The sequence below is a fragment of the Serinus canaria genome, chromosome 15, assembly GCF_022539315.1.
Source record: "Serinus canaria isolate serCan28SL12 chromosome 15, serCan2020, whole genome shotgun sequence".
Taxonomy (NCBI): domain Eukaryota; kingdom Metazoa; phylum Chordata; class Aves; order Passeriformes; family Fringillidae; genus Serinus; species Serinus canaria.
The window spans coordinates 417,791-435,569 of NC_066329.1; the positions used below are offsets into that span (position 1 = coordinate 417,791).

Below are 17,779 nucleotides of genomic sequence, written 5' to 3' on the forward strand. Positions count from 1 at the left end.
ATGGGCATGAGCTGGGCAGCATCCTTCTGGAGAGGATCAGGGAGTTCTGAGCACCTTGGGATCTTTGCACCAAGCAGAGGGCAAAGGCATTTGGTGGGTTTTCTCCATCTTCAGTATTGGCAATACTGATGCATATGAAGACTTCTCTCCTGCTCAGACAGGTGACCCCCAATGAAAAGTCTCTGGTGGTCTTACCATTGGGAATGTGGCCATAGAGTAGCAGCCCCTCTCCCCCCTCCTATTTTCCTGGCACATTCCACGTGTTTGGCAGTAGCACCAGGGAGTAGCATCCCATGCCCATCTCCCCCTGCCTCCACATCCCTGTCCCCCCTGCCCCATCCTGCTCACAGGTGCAGGAATGAGAAGACCATAGAGGCACAAATTGCTTCCTTGGGATGACTCAGCCTCAGGCTGAGCTCGCCATCCCTTTCTGCTGAGGAAAGAGGGATGGGGAGGGTCAGCTCCAAAGTTAGGCAGAAATCTGGGTTTGGTGGTGGTGTCTCCCCTGGCAGTTGTGCTCACCTTGAGCTGTAGCCTCACTCAGGCTGTTTCCCCAGCTTCACCTCCCTGCACTGTGCTGAGCAGCCCTTGTGCTCTGCTGTCCCAGTCACAATGAGTCAGGGCAAGATCACACTGCCTTACCTTCACTGCGCTGGTGCTTTGTGTGAGGATATATCAGCTTTTGTAAGTTTTTTTGGCTTCTATAAACTTAACTTCTCTTTCTCTTGGCCAACGGGCAATGCAGCTTGACTGCTCTGTTTCTACCCATGTAACCCAGGGCAGGGCAGGGTCTGGGCTGCAGGCAGGGAGATAAGCTGTTCCTTCAGAAGATGCTGCCAACTGGCATAGGAGGCTGGAGAAACTGAGGATGCTGTGGGGAAAAGGCGAGGGGAGGTTTCACAGTGTTCTGGGCTGGCTGGTGCTGCCAGGGCCTGGGCACTGCACATCCCACAGGCAGCACCCACCCCTCCCTCCTCTCCCACTGGTCGCAGCCAGGCTGTTGTCTATGCAGAGCTTGGCCCATGCTTTCCATCACACCATTATTTGCAGTTCCCATTTCAGACCCTGACAGGCGCCCGTCTCCTGTCTTTCTGTGTTTTGGAAAACACCCCAGAAGAAAAAACCCCAGCACTATAATATTTCTGAACACAAACCTAAGTAAAAAGATGCTGTTTTGTCAATGGTTCAAAATTCCCCATGGCTGCTTTGGTGGGCAGGACTGCACAGTGGGGCACGGTGGGGCCTACAATATGAGGTACTTGTCACCATCCTCACTGTGCCCAGGCTGTCAGGATGCTTTTTGTAAAAGGATATGGCTCTTTCCTCTTCCAACTCCCCACTGCTGCAGCAGCACAGGGTCCTACACACACACTGCCTTTCCATGCCTCCTCTTCCTCCAGGACGAGCAGAAAACAGCAGCAGCAAAAGCTAAAACTGAGCAGGGTGGAGAATGCCTGGGATATGGGAGTGTTAGTTGGGTCAGTGCACCCAGAAATAAAAGCTGCAGTTGCTATTTTCTGACTGAGCATGGAAGAAGCTGTGCCAGGGGACAGTTAGGTAGGATATCAGGGAAGGGTTCTTCCCTCAGAGGGTGCTGGGCACTGCCCAGCCTCCCCAGGGAATGGGCACGGCCAGGAGCCTTTGGACAGCTCTGCCAGGGATGCCCAGGGTGGGATTGTTGGGGGTCTGGGCAGAGACAGGAGTTGAGCTTGCTGGATCCCTGGGTGCGGCAGGGCCAGGAGCTGGATCCCTGTGGGTCCCTTCCAGCTGAGGACATTCTGCGAAAGGTTGTGGGGAACCGGGGATTTGGGGGTTTCAAGGGCATTCTGTGCCCAATCCCCAAATCCCCACATTCTGTTCAGGAGGCAGCACCTGCAGCCTTACACAGCCCTTGCAAACAGGCACACACAACACCACTGCCCCAGGCTGCGGAGCTGTCCTGTCCTAGGAAGAGGGCTGGGGAGGGGATTATCTGCAAAAAAAGAGGGCCAAGAGGGGCTTCCCCTGCCCTCCTACACAGATGTCTGTGGGTCTTTGCAGAAGCTCACAGTGCTCCTGCATCAGCCAGCCCTGGGTGCAACTGCAGCATCAGAGCTCAGCCCCAGACAGCCCTAGGCACTCTGTGCCTCTGTCACAGCATCCTGCCTACATGAGCTGGAAGGCAGCCCAGGGCCTGGAACATCTCCCATCTTTCTTTAAATTCCAGGAGCCCAGCTGCTACCTGCACCAGTGCTGTTGTGGTCCCATGCTCCAGACAAAGCTCCCTGCTCCCCTCCAGGTTTACTTTAAGGCAGAAGAGTGTCAGCTAGAGAAAAGGCAGGAGATGAACAGCTCTGGAAAGCTGAAACATCACCCCTTTGGTGTGGGTGGCTCACCAAGTAAAGGGGCTCAACCTGGAAAAAAGGAGACACTGCCACAGCTCCAGGCAGGGAATCCCAGAGATGCCTGTGGTCCTGCAGAGCCCAGGAAAAAGTGCCCCTAATTTGAGGCATGAAAGCCTACAGGGTGCATGTACCCCAAAAGCAGGTCTCTCCCATGCTACCACCCCCTCTTCTGCAGGTATGTGGATGGCCCAGGGCTCCCAGCTCCCCCCAAACCCATCACAGGAAGTTCCACAGCTCCTCCAGTCCCTGTCCCAGGAAGTTTGGCCTCACTCCTTTCCCCAGGCTCTGGCTCAGGCCAAAGCATGCAGCATTAACCCCCCTTTGAGACCACAGCAGTGCCTGGGCACATGTGGCTGCCCAAGAACAGAGAGAGAGATGGGAGCAGGAACAGTTGTGATTTAATTATTTCCATTCTCTACAAATCCAGTGTACAGCAGAGACGAGCTGTGGTCCAGCTCCTGGTGCTCCCACTGCCATGGTCCATCATTAGAACCAGGGACTGCGGGCAGGAATGGTACAGGGATGGGGCCAGCCCACTCCCCTCACCCCTCCTGCTCCATTGGATGTGTGCCTGAGGATGGACAACCCCAGGCAGCTTATCCCAGTGGGCTGGAGGAGAGCCTAGACCTGCCCAGCTCTGGTCAGTGCAAAGCCAGTGAGCAGGCAGGTAGCTGTCTGGGACAACAGGGGCTGATCCTGCCCCTTCAAAGGTCTGGTGGAGGCTAAGCTCCAACCCTGGCAGAGGCTGGAGGAGCTTCTGGATGAGGCCAGCTTGTCCCCAAGTCACCTGGCCCACCTGGACCTGTGCCCATGGACACAAGGCAAGTGGATAAATGACCCTGTGTAATCCTGCCAGGGAAAGAACACCAGGACAGTGTTCATCAAGGCACAGGGCAGGCTGGCAGGAGAGCCCCAGCATCTCCCCAGAGATGGCAGAAGGACATCCCTGGAGCAGTGCCAGAGGGGGTGATCCCAGAGGCCACTGAAGGTGTGAGTTGTTCAATAGCAACAAGGACACTTCTCTCTTGGGCAAAGGGGGCTGGGGGAGCTGCAGCAGAACTAGGATAGGGAATGGTGACAGTGGTTCAGGGCGAAGGTACAGAAGCTCCAGGGAGGGTCAGGGGCTGAAGAGGTTTCCTGTGAGGAGACGCCTCTTGACCTCTTTCCAGAGCAGGTCCCGCTCACGGTTGGCCCGCTGCATGAAGCCCCGGTTCTCCTGGGCCCGGCGGGACAGGTAGGGCAGCACCTCCTTCACCGGCCCGTAGGGCACGTACTTGTACACAGGGAAACCAGCCTGGCCTGAGGGAGAGAGGCTGCGGCTCAGGTAATTGCCAAGAGAGAAAAAAAATGTGCAAAAAAGAAACAAAAAAAAGGTAAAAAAGGGAGGAAAACAGTGAAAAAATGGGAAAAGGGAAAAGAGGAGGAAGATACTTGACATGGGGGAAAAGGGAGCAAGGGGGAAAAGAGGGGGGAAAGGGGAGGAAGGGGGAGAAAAAAGGGGGAGAAGAAGGGGAAAAAAGGTCGAAGAAAAAGGGTGAGGATAAAAGGGGTAAAATAAAAACAGGGGGGGAAGAAACAACAGGGGGGAAATAAAAAAAGGGGAGGGGGAGGAAAAAAAGCCACCTGCCCTTCCCTGCCTGCCCTCCCATGCCCTGATGGCTGTGCAAAAGGCTGTGGCTGGGCACTGGGACAGGATAGCAGCAGCGGCGGAGCCTGGTGGGGGGGCAGAGGTGCATCTCCCCCGGCTCAGCACCGGGAGCTTGGGAAAATGCCAGAGGGAGCGGGCAGAGGTCACCAAGAGCCCTGGGAATGTCAGCAGCTGGGGCTGGGCCAGCTCAAGGAGCATTCAACCAGAAACATCAAGTTAACACATTTTTCCAGCATGACCGGATGAGGCTGCAGACAGGCGGCCAAGCCCTGCTTCCAAGAGAACTCCAGGACAGAGCAGCATCTGTGCTGGACAACTGCCCAGTTTGCCTCCTGCTGTTCTGCTGGCCTTGGAACTCCGTTCTGGACACTGGTGTGGGCAGGGGGATCAGTCCCTGACCAGGGCTGGGTACCTGGACACTTGTGTGTTCTTCTGTCCAGGCCCCTGGCAGTGCTGCTCTGCTGCCTGGGCTGGTGGCTGACGACAAGGTTGTTGTGGTGTAAAGCTAAATCCTGTCCCTCAGCTGTGACTACTTCCTCCTTGCCTGCCCCCTGCCCTATTCCTAATTACTGTCTGTCAAGTTCCACATTCCAGCAAGGGCATCGTGTGATTGGCAGAAGTTCAAAAGATGTTTTTTGGACCTGGAGTCATTGGCCTGTCCAGGTGTCATTGTCCCCTGAGACCCTCCCCCTCCCACCTGGTTTGGTGGCTCACCTATCCTCTCCCTCCCACCTCCCTGTGGGTTTAAAAGGCGTTGAAGTCATGTGGTCGGAGTCTGTTGGAGCAGTTACTGAGATTCAGAACTGTAATACCCTGGAATAAACTCTGGATTTAACCCTCTGGCAGAACCCACTCTCTTTCTCTTCACCATCGCCTGGACTTTTTCCACTAGAGGTAAACTGAGTTCTGCTTTGCATGGGCTCATTCCAAGTGCATAACTGCAACTGCCTGCGAGCCAAAGGTGTCCCTGAGGAGAAATATCCCCAGCAGTCACCCCTAGCTCAGTGCAATCAATACAAGGTCACACAAGAGGCTGGTGTCATCCTGTTAGCAGAGAGCCCAGGAGTCGGTGTGCACCTCCCATGGAGCCAAGGGACACCCCCAGGCCGAGAAAGTACAGGAGAGGGTTTCTGTCTGCCAGGACCAGTCTCTGCCCCACCATGAGACCCCAATCTCTGCTCAGACTCCAAAGCAGGAATGTCCCAGCCCAGCCACTAGAGGCTCATGAAGCCTCAGGAGAGAGATGTGACTTTTCACTTATATCCTCATCTACATCCTCCCCAACCCCCACCCAGGGGTCACAGCATTCCCCATGGCAAGACATTGTGCTCAGCCAGTGACAGTAACGATGTAATTACTCTACTTCCTGCCTGCCGTAATTCCATGCTTCCGTATTCCGTTCACTTCCTGCATCAATTGCCTTCTTCATGCCTTTCCCATTAATTCCTTCCTTCCTTCCGCCACTGCCTTCCGCCAATTTCCTTCCGCCACTTCATTCCGCCACTTCCGTCCTTCCTTCCGCCACTTCCTTACCGCCACTTCACGGCAGGCCAGCTGCCGACGAGTTGACAAGGCCGGAACGAAAAAGGAATAGGACGCAAAAGGAAGGCAGCCAAGGACGCATGGCCGGAGGAAGGAAGGCAGGCGGCGGGGACGGCCGGCCGGCGGGCCGGCCGGAGTGCAGGAGTGGCTGCAGGGCACGGCAGGCCTGACCGTCATTGCAGGCCGGGATTGCCGGCAGCCAACAAGGCCGGCTCGCCATAGGAGAGGACAGACAAGGAAGGGGGAAGGGGTGGTGATATTAATATTTAGTCTGTTAGGACTGAGGTAATCGACCACGGAAGGTAAGAAAAAAATCGGTCAGAAGGAAGGAAAGGAGGACTAAGAAAAGGAGACAGGAAGAATGGAAAAGAGAAAGGAAGGGAAGAGAGAAAAAGAGGAAGTGGGGGAAGACACCAAGGAAATTACGTCAGGATAGGAACGGAAGGGAAGTGAAGGAAGGACCGGAATGAGGAAGTGCATTAATGCATGTCGGGCACCGTAAGGGACATGCGGCAGAATCCGCAACGGCAAGTGCATTCCTTCCGTCCTTCATTCTTATTACGTCCTCCGTCCTTCCTTGCATTGACTTCATTGCATTCCTGGACTAATCCGACCCACAGCAGCTGTTTAGAGGTCTCAGTGGGGCTGGAGCACCTCTGCCAAGCACCCCACTCCCATCACTCACCCAGGGGGAAGGTGATCTGGTCACACATGCCCAGCAACTGCCCAAAGCACACCTTCTTGTCCGAGGGATGGATCCCCAGCTCCATCATCCTGCAAAATGAGCCTCAGCATAGGGGGAGAGCAGACTCAGCAGAGCTCACCAGGGCAGTGTGTCCCACCAGAAGCCTGGGGATCATCTCCACATAGGACAGTGTGGCACTGACCATGTCCCAGATGGATGCTGGGATGTAGAGCGTGAGGGATTTGTTTTTACAACAGCCTCTGGGTTGATGATGGGACCAATTCTGCAGGCACTGGGGCCACAGTGCCCCAGCTCCACAGACCTCAGCTCCAAGCCCCATCTAAAGCCCTGAGTACCACTTGGGAGCCAGGATTCCCCCACGTGAGCTCATGTCATGGGGGACCTGACAAATCACAGCACATCTCCCTGCCCCCCACATTCCTCAAGCCCCTTGTCTCTGCCTCACCACGCTGCCTGCCCAGCACCCACCTGCGCAGGGTGAACTTCACGGTGTCCTCATTGTGGGACGCTACCATCACACTGGCTTTCCGGCTTTGCTTGATCTCCTCCAGAACATAGTCCAGGCACCTGTGAGGCAAGACGAGCCTCTGGTGAGGCCTCTTTCCACCGGGGCAACAGGCAGCAGTGTGGCTGGGGCTGTCCCCTACCTGTGGTACATCTCGTTGGTCTTCTCATAGGTTGGGTTGATGGGATCCTCGTAGCCCATCTGAGCCGCCCTCTCTCTCTCCTGCTCCATGTAGGCGCCACGCACCAGCTTGGTGCCGAAGTGCCAGCCCTCCCGGCGTGACAGCTCCACGTCCCCTGTCACGTTGTTGTAAGCCTCCTGTGACCAAGAGGAAGAGATGACACAAGGTCATTACTCCAGTGCCACCCCTGACTGCCTCAGCAGCTGTGCCACTGTACTGCCATGGCTTCAGGAGATGAGGTCTCCATCCACGTGCTGGAGCAGTGCCCCGGGACACGCCGGCCTCACCCTCAGGTAGCACTGGTAGGTGTTGTAGATGAGGGGCTGGCTCCCATTGAAGCGGCGCTGCGTCTCCACCGTCAGGTGGCTGATGGCCGGCTGGAAGTAGCTCTGCTCTGCGTCTACCATCAGCCTCACGCCCTTCTCCATGGCTCTCTGAGAGGTGAAGGACACGCAGGCTGGGTTCATAGGGCCACCTGCTCCATGTGTCCCCCTTTGTGACTCCTCCAGCCTCAAGGCCCCCTCACCCTTGCAAGGACATCCATGCGTTGCAGCACCCTCTTCATCTGCAGCTCTTCCTCCTCACCGAAGCGTAACAGCAGAGGCTCCAGCTGCCCAGTCTGAAATGAGAACAGATACGTGGCACCCTGCCTGCACCCAGCTCTGCCCATGGGGGACACAAACACCCCTGGAGGGAACCCATCCCCAGGACTGCTGCCCCACCCCAGTCCCCCAGCCCCCACCAGCCAGCAGGGCGTGACAGGATGCCCACCCTGCCAGCCTGGTGGTTGCACACTGTGGTCACAGCATGGCTGAGCTTTGCAGCCACCACCACCTACTGAAAGAGTATGAGACCCTTGCCCTGCTTCCACAAAGCCTCTGAGGGACCACTCTAGGGGTAGCAAAGGTGGGTACTTACCTTCCTGTTGGGGATGAGCAGAGGCCTGGAGAGTTTGGTGCGGCTGTCGAATAGGCTGTTCCAGTCCAGCAGGTCCACAGTGCTGGGAGCAGAGAGCCAGGTCCTTGCTGGTGTCTTGCAAAGTCAGGGGGCTCTCTATCAGCTCCCAACCCCCACCAGCAGGAAGGACACATGACATGTGCCACCCTGTCCTGTCTTGTCACCTCCACCCAAACTTCCCCTATGTTCCATTGCTATGCTGAGCCACAGCAGGCCTTTGGAGACCTCCCCTTGCTGCTGCCCCAGGAACAGGGACAAAGTCCCCCAGTGTCCCTGCACTGCAGCACTCCCAGCTCCCAGGCAGCTTACCCATTTGTGCCCAGGTTCTCGCCTGTGAACCACTGCTGGCTCTCTGTCTTGCTTGCAATGCCAAGTTTGGCCAGTGCCTCCTGCCACCAAAAGAAGTATTGGGGTCTGTCTGCTTGAGGTGTCACAGCTCAGGGCTGCTCTGGTACCTCGGTATCCAGGGCCACCTCCAGCAGTGCATCCCTGCAGCACAGCCTCCTCCTGCAGGGCCTCACCTGCAGCTTCTCCACCTCCAGCTTTGTGTCCAGCACTGCCCGCCCGGCCTGGCCCTCCTCTGCAGCCATTTGGTGGAAGAACCTCCGCCACTTCACCAGCACCTCTGAAAAACGCACCTGTGGGACAGGGCTCCAGGTGAGACACCCAGGCTGGAGCCTCCTGTCCTGCAAGGGCTTTGCAAGATCACACCCAGTCCGAGGCAGATGCTGACCCCAGAGCAGAGCAGTATAGACCCCACAAATCCACCTTTATGTCACCTTTAAAGTCCTAAGCTCTTTGTGTCTTGCCAAAAGTTGAGGCAGGGTCTCCAGGGGTCTTGGGCTCTCAGGGGACAGGCTGTTGGTGCCCACTCCTCACTGCCATTACTAGAGATGTCACCTGGCATCTGCCCCAGCAGAAGCATCATCTGTGACCCTGGCTCTGCCCCACCACACTCTGTCACAGCTCTGGCACTCACCAGGAACTGGGGTCTGGCCAGCGCTGTCAGCTTGATGGCAGAGAAGCCGTCCTCTGAGCTGCCACCTGGATGGAACCACAAGTACAGCTTCAACCTGACCATCAGCCCTTGGGCAGGAAAGGTATGGTGGTGGTAGGACTGAGAGATCCTTGCAGTCCTCAGCACAGTGAGGCTGTCCAGGACACGTGGAGCACTCACTTGAGGCATCAATACAGCGGAGGAAAGTCTCCATGTGCTGGTCACACTTGGCCTCATCGGCATAGAAATAGGTGTGGGCCCCAGTGACTCCACCATGGTGATCCCCAAATCCCTGATGGGCTCGGTATTGCTTCTCCCTTTTTTCTGCTCCTGGGGTGGAAGAAGATGGAGATGGGCCATGCCCCACCAAGTTCCTACAGCCTCCCAAGGAGCTCCCAGTGTGGGTGAAGGGATAGAGGCTCTGGCTTGGACCTCAGAAGAGCCCCCAGCACTAATATGGGCCCTGCTTTCTCTGTGCCTCAACAGAGGCCGAGTCTTTGCTGAGGGACAAGACTGGGCCAGGAACCACGTTGTTCTTCATCCAGCTCATTTTTTGAGGCCGTGGTACCTGGGTCCTTCCCCCACAACACCAGGCCTGCGGTGCCCAGACCTCCAGGCTATCTCCTGTCACTCACCTCCCATCTCCTTCTCGGCTGCAGAGGTGCGGGAGCTAAGAAGAGAAACAGGAAAGATAAGGGCCAGTTCAGCAACCCCCTACAGCCCTACGCTGATGGACAGGACAGCTCTGAGGCTCCTGTGCTGCCATCCTGGTGCTGGACCCTGCTGTTCCCTTGCCATCCCATCACCAATGGGATCCACCTGGCAGTTCAGATGCCCAAAACCCACCTGTGGAAGGGAACAGGGCTTCACCATCCATCCGGGGAAGATCTGGGAGCCCTGAGGCAGCACAGTGAGGATGCCCTGTCCAAGGGTTTAGAGCTGCCTTCCAAAAGCCCACACCATGGCAAAGACAACGTCAGTCCAGTGGGGCTGGCATGTTCCATCTCCAACCTGCTCATGCTCCTTGCTGTGGTGACACCAAACCTCAACCCGCTGCCTCCTCACCTTGATGGCACCAGCAGCCAGACAACAAAGCACAGAGCTCCTCCAGACCCTGAGCACGCTCAGCTGAGAGTGCCTGCTGCCCCACACTTCTCTGTGCTATTGCTTCAGGCAACAACTCGCAAACAACATCTCGTTTTCAACTCCAGCTGACCTCGGATGTCATTTTAAGCCCAAACTCTCTGCCATGGAGATAACAAGACTCTGACAGCCTGGGGGGTGATGGCCAACTCATGACATCCTTCCTGAGCTTGAGTAGCTAAGCCTTCTTGCTGACACCCTAAACCCAGCTGCAGAACCAGGATCTGACCTGGAACAGGGCCAGCTCCTGGAGAGCAGCCCTGGATGGCAGCAGAGCCATCCCCTGCAGGAGGCCTCTGCTTTGGCATCCCTGTCCCCAGACTTTGCTGTGCCGGACAGCAAAGAAGCACAGCTCGAAGGAAAGAGCAAAGCCACCCATCCGGAGCCAGCAGCCTGGCCAAGAGAGCAGAGAGGCAAATGGCAGAGTCCCAGGACACGTTCTCCCATATGAAAACCCTGTGACAGGGATTAGGGGCCGCTGGAAGCATAACAACTAGAAACAAGCCCTTCTCTCTGGCCCCCTTGAGCCAGGACCAGCCCCACATTGCTCAAGGAGGCCACAAAGCCTGGCACGAGCCAGGGCAGGAGCAGCTGGAGCTCATGGGAAGCAGAAGGCACCATATCTAGCAGGCTCTGCCCCCTGATTTTACTCACCTGAGGACAGGGAAAGCAGGTTTTTCTCCCTGAGTACAGAGGGTGGAGGAAAGGAAGGAGGAGAGATCATACACTCAGCAATGGGATTTTTCAGCAAAGCCCTTGCTAGGTGGAAGCTCCCTTTGGAGCTGGTGGCATGGCATAGGGGACAGCTTCAGCTGAATAGTGCTGTGACATGAGGGCATACATGGGTCCTGCGGACAGGGGACAGCTCTGAGCACACCCTGGGCACCACATCCAAGGTACTGGGGACAAGTGGCTGGAGTGAAGGCGCACAGCTCAAATAGCAAACAGCGCCCTTGGAGTTAGAGTGTTTTATGTTCCTGAAGATAAACACACCCTTCCCAGGAGCATTTTTGCTGCATGACTGCACCAGCTGTTCCTTCATCCTCTAGGAGGGCATTCAAAGCAGTGCCACAGTGCTCGCTTTGCTCTTTTGCATCAAGCAAAATAAAGGAAGATGCTTCCAGCTGAAGAAATAACTTTGTCCTGGATATCAGCTGCTCACTTTGCAATATTAATCTTGGCCAGCAAAGCCATTCCCTCACCCACCAAGTGCCACTGAACCCAGCTTCTACCTGACCATCCCTTCCACAAACCCACAACAAGTCTCCCAGAGCAGGTCCCATCTCCGGGCACTGTCCAGATGCTCCTGGCAGACTGTATCCAGACAGGAACAGCCTCAAGTATGAGCTCAGGGCCTGGGAGCTCATACTTGCTTAAAGCAGGTTGTGAAGACTTGCTGGATGGCTGGGAAAGCTAATCCAGCTGACACAGCAGATGGGGCTTTCAGGAAGTTTTGGATCAGGCTAAGTAAACCAGCTCAGGAGCAGCACAAAGGTCCCACTGTTGGAAATAATCCCTTTGGCCCTGCAGGTTACCCAGAGGGTGCCAGCAGCACAGCATGTTTGCTTTGCTCATCAACAAATGGGTCTGGCAAAGGGTATGAGGGATCAGGGAGAAGCTGTCCTTGAATTACTACATCCAAGGAAAAGACTCATGGTTACATGAAGTCCATCTTGGAGTTATGGGTGGTGCTTAAAATTCCATGGGTAGGAATAAAGCAAAGCCCTTGGCAGAACAGACCTTCAACCTGCTCCATGCAGGAGTTGTCAGCACACACCAGCCCAGGACCACCACAGGCCTTGAAGAGCTCGAAGCTAAACAGAATCTGCCCCATGATCCCAGGGAACATGCTGACAAAGCACAGGATAGGGGTGGCAGCTGGGAATGACACTGGGAACAGGAGGAGAAGGGGAGGCAGCAGCTCTGGGAGCAGCATTGCCCAGATTGGGGACAGTGATCCCACACTGGGGCAGGTGTCAGATAACAACACAAGGAATTTCTAGAGGAAGTCAAGGCCACACTCTGCATGGCAGAGCCTGAAGAGCACCTGACAATGCTAGGGGCGGGATTGTCCCTCTCCTGTGTCAGCACAACCCCAACCCACGTGCATGTTGGGACGCCCGTGCACCAACAATGGCCCCAGGACTGCCAGGAGGCTACAACCACCTTCACTCTGGGGGGGCCTCGTTGCTTCACCCCACAGGTACCAGTGCTGCCTCTCCATCCCCCCACCCAGGGCTGCAGCCAAGCTGAAGCCCCCAGACCTCTGCTGCCTGGAGAACACTTATCTTCCAGCTGTGTCACCATGACCTGGCAGCAGCCTTCAGCACCTGGCTGAAGCTTCCTGGGACAAGCTGGCAGAGTCCTGGTTGCCAGCCTGAGCAGGGCATGCAGAGGCCTGTGGCAGGCAGGATAAGCTGGTTCTTGCCCACGTTGCATTGTTTTTCCCAGCTGTGGAAGAGGTGCCACAGCCCATCCCTGGGGCAGAGAGGGCATTTCCCTGCCTTTATGTCAGGCTTGCTCCAGAAGAACAACAAGAGATGGCACCGAGAGGCCAAAACACCCACTGACTGCTGTGGTTGGTAACTCTGCTTCCTGGCTGGCAGCAGCACAATCCCAAAGCATTCACCAAGGGGAAGGACACAGCTCCAGGGTCCAGCAGCCATGAACACAGGACTGCCCACACCTCTCAACCATGTGCAGTCCAACTCAGCACCAGCCCTGGCAGAATCACTAGAATTTGTGATTTTAACCCAAACAGAGCCTGGGAGGACCCAGAGTGATGGTTGGCAAGGGACACCATTCAACATAACCCATCCAATCCCATCCTGGGCTTGGTCCCTGTTCAGAGAATTATGGAACATCCTGAGGTGGAAGGGACGAATGAGGACATCAAGTTCCACTCCTAGCTCTGCAGAGGACAATAATCCCACCCCGTGCCTGATTGGCCAAACACTCCTCGAGTGGCAGCCTTGGGACCACGACCACTCCCTGGAGATCCTATTCAGTGTCTGACCATCCTCTGGGTGATGACCCTTTTCCTGATATCCAGGCAAATCCTACTGGGGCTTGGGCAGGGATGCCTCGGGAAGTCTCTTGAACGTGAATGGCCCACACAGCACAGGCAGAAATCACCTAGCCAGGAGTACCACATGTGCAAACCCCAAATCTGCAGTGGGGGGAGCAACACAGCCCAGCCAGCTCACAGACCACCAGCACCCATCAGCAGGAGGGATACAGTTGCAGGCAGAGCCTGTCTGAAAGTCTTCTATGGTCTCCCACAGGAAAGCCCTTGGCCGAGGTACAGCCAGGCAGCAGCGACAGCCTGGCAGCACCAATGCTGCTGGCCCAGCCCCCGGGAATGCTGAACACTGCCTGGACCACGGCTGTGTGTGCCCGGACTACACCTAACCTTCAAAAGCAGCCACACACCTTCAAAACAGCCGCCCTCCTGCCTGGCAACAGCAGGGTGTTTTGAATATTTTCTAGAAAAACCCCAAAGTTTCCAGCCCACTCGGGGATGGTGCAGCCCTGCCTCCCCCCGCACAGCTCTCGTGCCCGTGCTGCTCTCACCAGTGTCTGCTCCCATCAGGGACCCACAGACCCTTCACTCCTGGGGATGAATGGCAGCGGCAGCAGCAGAAGCAGCGAGGGGCAGTGGCATCCGCCACAGCACATGGGGATCCCCGATAAGCAGTTCCCGGGTGTGGACCAGAGATATGGGGCCTAGTACGTGCCTGACCAGAGATATGGGGCCCAGTACCTGCCTGACTCACATCCTGCTCGCAAACCATCCTAAAAAGCCGTTCCCGCTGTGTTGTTGACACCATGTGACAAGCATATGACAGCCGGACGGTGTCCCCAGCTGCCAGCAGTGATTGCCGCTGTGCAGCCTTGCCCGGGGGACGGCGCATCCTCAGCCAGTGTCCTCCGGAAGGGCCACCTTTGTTGTGGGTGGGGGGACACCACCCACCCCCGTGACCGTGAGGTGCCAGCCAGCGGCCCATCGATCCGGAGAGCGCAGCTGACCGGAACTGGAGCCCGAATAATGGAAAGTTACTGGCAGCTTTGGGCTGGCGCCAGCTCTTGGCAGAGGGCGGGAGGCAGTGAAGGCTTCCTGGGAGTGGGGGGCAGTGCGGGAAGGAGGGCATCACCCCAGCTTGAGAGAGATGGAAATGGTGGAGGGTGGAAATCATGGAACTGTTAAGATTGCAAAAGAGCTCCAAGATCATTGAGTCCACCAAAATGTGTGAGGCAGCATTTGTATGGTAAGGAATGGCAGGGGCAGGAATGGGGGGGCAACATCCCGATGGGGGGGGGGGAAGGGGGACCTCAAGTGTGATACCAACGCTGTGTGTTGTCTGTCTGTGTGCAGAGGGGTGTGGGGGGGGGACACAGCGCCCCAGGGGGTTAGGGAAAATAAGACGTGGCTGGCAGAGGGAAGATGGAATGGGGAGGGTTAGCATTCCATAGGAGATGGAAAATAGAGGTGGGGAAACCCCCTCAGGGTGTGCAGGAGGGTTCGGTGTGTACAACACTACCGAGGACGGTGCACTCTGGTGCGTTCAAGGGAATAGATGGGGACAGAGGGGGTGCAGCAGACAGGGGGCAGCACCTGGGGTTCAGCACTCCAGTGTGCAGGACACAGCCCCCGCCGTGTGCGGGGCAGTGCCACCCCCGTGTGCAAAACACAACCCTCGCTGTGTGCGGGGCACTGCCATCCCTGTGGGCAGATCACTGCCACCCCCCTGTGCGGAGTACTGCCACTACCGGGCTGAATGGGCGGTGCAACGGGGGGGGCGAGGCCGTGACGCATGGCCCTGCAGCCAATGGGAGCGGGGGGCTGGGCAGGCGCAGCCAATGGCAGCGCGGCTAGGACCCGCCCCCGCCCCGCCCCAGCCCCGCACTCACCGCCCGTCGCTCAGGTCCTCCTCCACGCTGTAATCCAGCACGGCGCCAACGCCGAAGGCCTGGTTCCGCCGGAGCAGCGGCTTGATGGCCTCCTGGTCCTCCCCGGCCACGAATTGCCCGTAGAACGTCATCTTCATTAGCCGCTCAAACAGCGTCTGCCCCAGCACTCGTTGGCACAACTGCAGCAGCTGCGGGTCATCGGCGGCTCAGCACCCGTCCCGCATGGGCACTCCCGTAGGAAAAGTCCCCACGACCCAGGACTGGCATTCTCCAAAACGGGCACCCCCCGGCCCGGGTCCAAGAGTTCTCCAACACCGCCACCCTCAGACCTAGGCTCCCCCCGGAAGGGGAATGACACGTCCCTCAATGGGCACTCTCTCTTAGGGTGAGAGCCCCCCAGCCCAGTACCGGCACATCCCGGAGTGAGACTATCCCTGGCACGCACTAACATCCTGCAAAACAGGCACTCTCCCGAAACGAAAGATCCTCCCCATTTGGAGCCACTCCTGGAGCAACAGAACCCCCACCCCTCACCGACACGTCCGGAAGGGGCACTGCCCATGCTGGGACTCGCAGTCCCAAAATGGAGCTTCCGGGCGCAAGAACGCTCTCCAGAAGGAGGCTGGCACCTCCCGGAGCGGGCGCCCCTGAGCGAGAGCCCCGCCGGTGCAGAGCCGGTGACCCCCCCGAACGGGGACAAGCCCCGCCCCGGAGAAGCCCCCCCAAGCCAGACTCCTTCCTCCACCCACCTCCCGGTTGTGCTGCACCAGTGGCTCCACGGCGCACAGCCCCAGCACCAGCAGCCCCCGCAGCAGCTCCGCGTTGCTCTTGCTGCGGAACGCCTCGCGCGGGTCCCCGAAATCCACGGCGGGCGGCGGCGGGCCCCGCTCCGCGCCCCGCGGGGGAGGGGGCGGCTCCGGCCGGGCTCCCGCGCCCGCCGCCGCCGGGGAGAACCCGCGGGGGGCGGCGGCGGGCGCGGAGCGAGGGCGGCTCGGGGGATCGCACCGGCGAACGGCAGTGCGGAGCGCCCGGGCGGCGCTTGCGAGAGCCATGGGCACAGCGGGGCCGCCGCCCGCAGCCGCCTTAAGTACGGCCCGCGCGGGACCGCCCTCGGGCCCCCAGCACCGCGGCCCCGCTCAGCCCCGCCTTTGGCCGCGCTCTGCTGCCACCGGAACCGGCCCCGCGCCCCGGCACTGCTCCGGCACCGACACCGGCACCGGGACGGCGACCGGGACTGAGACTGATTCTGGGATCGGCACCGGGCCCGGCGCCGGGACTGGGACTGATCCCGGGACTGGCACCGACACGAGGACAGGGACTGGCACCGAGACCGGCACTGGAACCGAAACCGGAAGCGGCACCAGGACTGGGACCTGGACAGGAACCGGGGCCAGCACCGGCACCGAGATTGGCACTGGGACTGTAACTGCGAGCAAGACCAATGCTGGGATAGTACCGGGTCGGGGATAGTAACCGGGACTGGCAAGGTCACCTGGGCCAGCACCAGGACTGGAACCACCCTGCCCAGCGCACTCCGTTCCCGCAGCCCCCTGCCCGGTGCCTTCCCCATTGCCATCCCCTTGAAGCAGCCGGTGCCAGGGGCACCTCCCTCCCCGGAAGCCCCAGGAAGGGCCTGAAAAGGCAGGTGCGGCTCGAGGGGAGCCCTAGGTGGGGCCTGAAGGGAACTCTGTTCTTGGAGCTGTGTTGGGAGCGGGGCAAAGAGGACCTCATGCCCTTGGAGGAGCCGTTGGGAAAATCATGAAGGTCCCGAGGGAGCCCTGAAGGGGACCCGGGTCCAGTCCTGCGGGGCCAAGGGGCTACTGAATGCTCAGGCAGCCCCAGGGAGGGCCAAAGGATGCATCAAAGGGTGCTTGCTCCCTCGTAGCCGTCCCTGGGGCAGGCTGTGGTATGTCCAGCCTGTGGAGCTGGAAACACATGGAGAAGGGATCTCAGACCTGTGGAACCTGTTATGGGAGAGAAGTTTCAAGCCCCTGTACTTGCTCCTCCTGAAGTGTATGTGAACATTTTAGGGGTTTCAGCTGAATCCTCACTCATTTGGTGGGGTCCGTTGGTGCTTGGGTTGCTTGAGGCAGCAGACTTGGCCCCCTCGTCATGGACTGGGGCTGTTGGGCTTCGCCGGCTCCGCGGAGCACCAGAGAGGGCTGGCAGGACCTCGGGATCTTCCCAGGTAGGGCGAGTGCCTGTCCTGCTCGTGGCAGGCGTTTGCCTGAGCTGTTCCTCCCCGCCACACCCAGTGCTGAGCTCCGGAGATTACCGAGCACGTCCCTAACACCTCGCGTGCAGGAACGCTCCCGAGACTTGGCCTAGGAGATCAGGTACCTCCCTTCCTTTTCGCAGGATTGTTTCACAGCTGCATACTTTCTCTGTGTCCATGTCCCTTCTGTGTTCCCTCATCCCTTCTCTGTGCCCGTGTCCTCTCCCTGTGACCATGTTTCTTCTCCATGTCCCCCTCTCCAGCCCCGTTTCCAGTGGCTCCCGGAGGATGACTCCGGACTGATGAAGAGTTGTCCAAATCCAGCTCCTCAGTGGCGTCTTGTGCTGGGAATGCTCAGCGCAGGCAGGAGATGGGAAAATTAGTTCCTGCAATTGTTTTTTCCTGCCCTCCTCAACACTGACATTGCTGTAACCGGCAGTGAAACCACGGGAATTCCCTGAGCTCATTTGTAAGGTTTTCTTTGGGAACATCTTGTCCTTCCATGGAGACAGCCAGGCAGTGACATTGCCTCTGACAGAGCTGGGTACAAAGCTCTGGAAAAGCATCCACTTCCTTCAAAACATTCCCTG

The 17,779-nt window shown here is 58.0% G+C and overlaps 1 protein-coding gene across 3 annotated transcripts; it reads right to left on the reverse strand.

Moving 5' to 3' along the window:
- Positions 1–2,765: 2,765 nt before the first annotated feature.
- Positions 2,766–16,038, reverse strand: PRODH (proline dehydrogenase 1). Of its 3 annotated transcripts, XM_050980417.1 has the most exons (14): positions 15,724–16,037; positions 14,975–15,162; positions 9,556–9,590; positions 9,101–9,250; positions 8,903–8,967; positions 8,445–8,561; positions 8,233–8,312; positions 7,885–7,966; positions 7,493–7,585; positions 7,254–7,400; positions 6,928–7,103; positions 6,749–6,847; positions 6,260–6,348; positions 2,766–3,683 (listed from the first exon to the last, which is right to left on the reverse strand). In XM_050980417.1, the coding sequence occupies exons 1-14, from the start codon at positions 16,024–16,026 to the stop codon at positions 3,502–3,504; spliced, it is 1,806 nt and encodes a 601-aa protein (XP_050836374.1). In that variant the 5' UTR covers positions 16,027–16,037; the 3' UTR covers positions 2,766–3,501. The 3 variants fall into 3 exon arrangements, with proteins under 3 accessions (XP_050836374.1, XP_050836376.1, XP_050836377.1); XM_050980419.1 differs by lacking the exon at positions 7,254–7,400 and having other exon boundaries at positions 15,724–16,038; XM_050980420.1 differs by lacking the exon at positions 6,260–6,348 and having other exon boundaries at positions 15,724–16,038.
- Between the last annotated feature and the right edge of the window lie 1,741 nt (positions 16,039–17,779).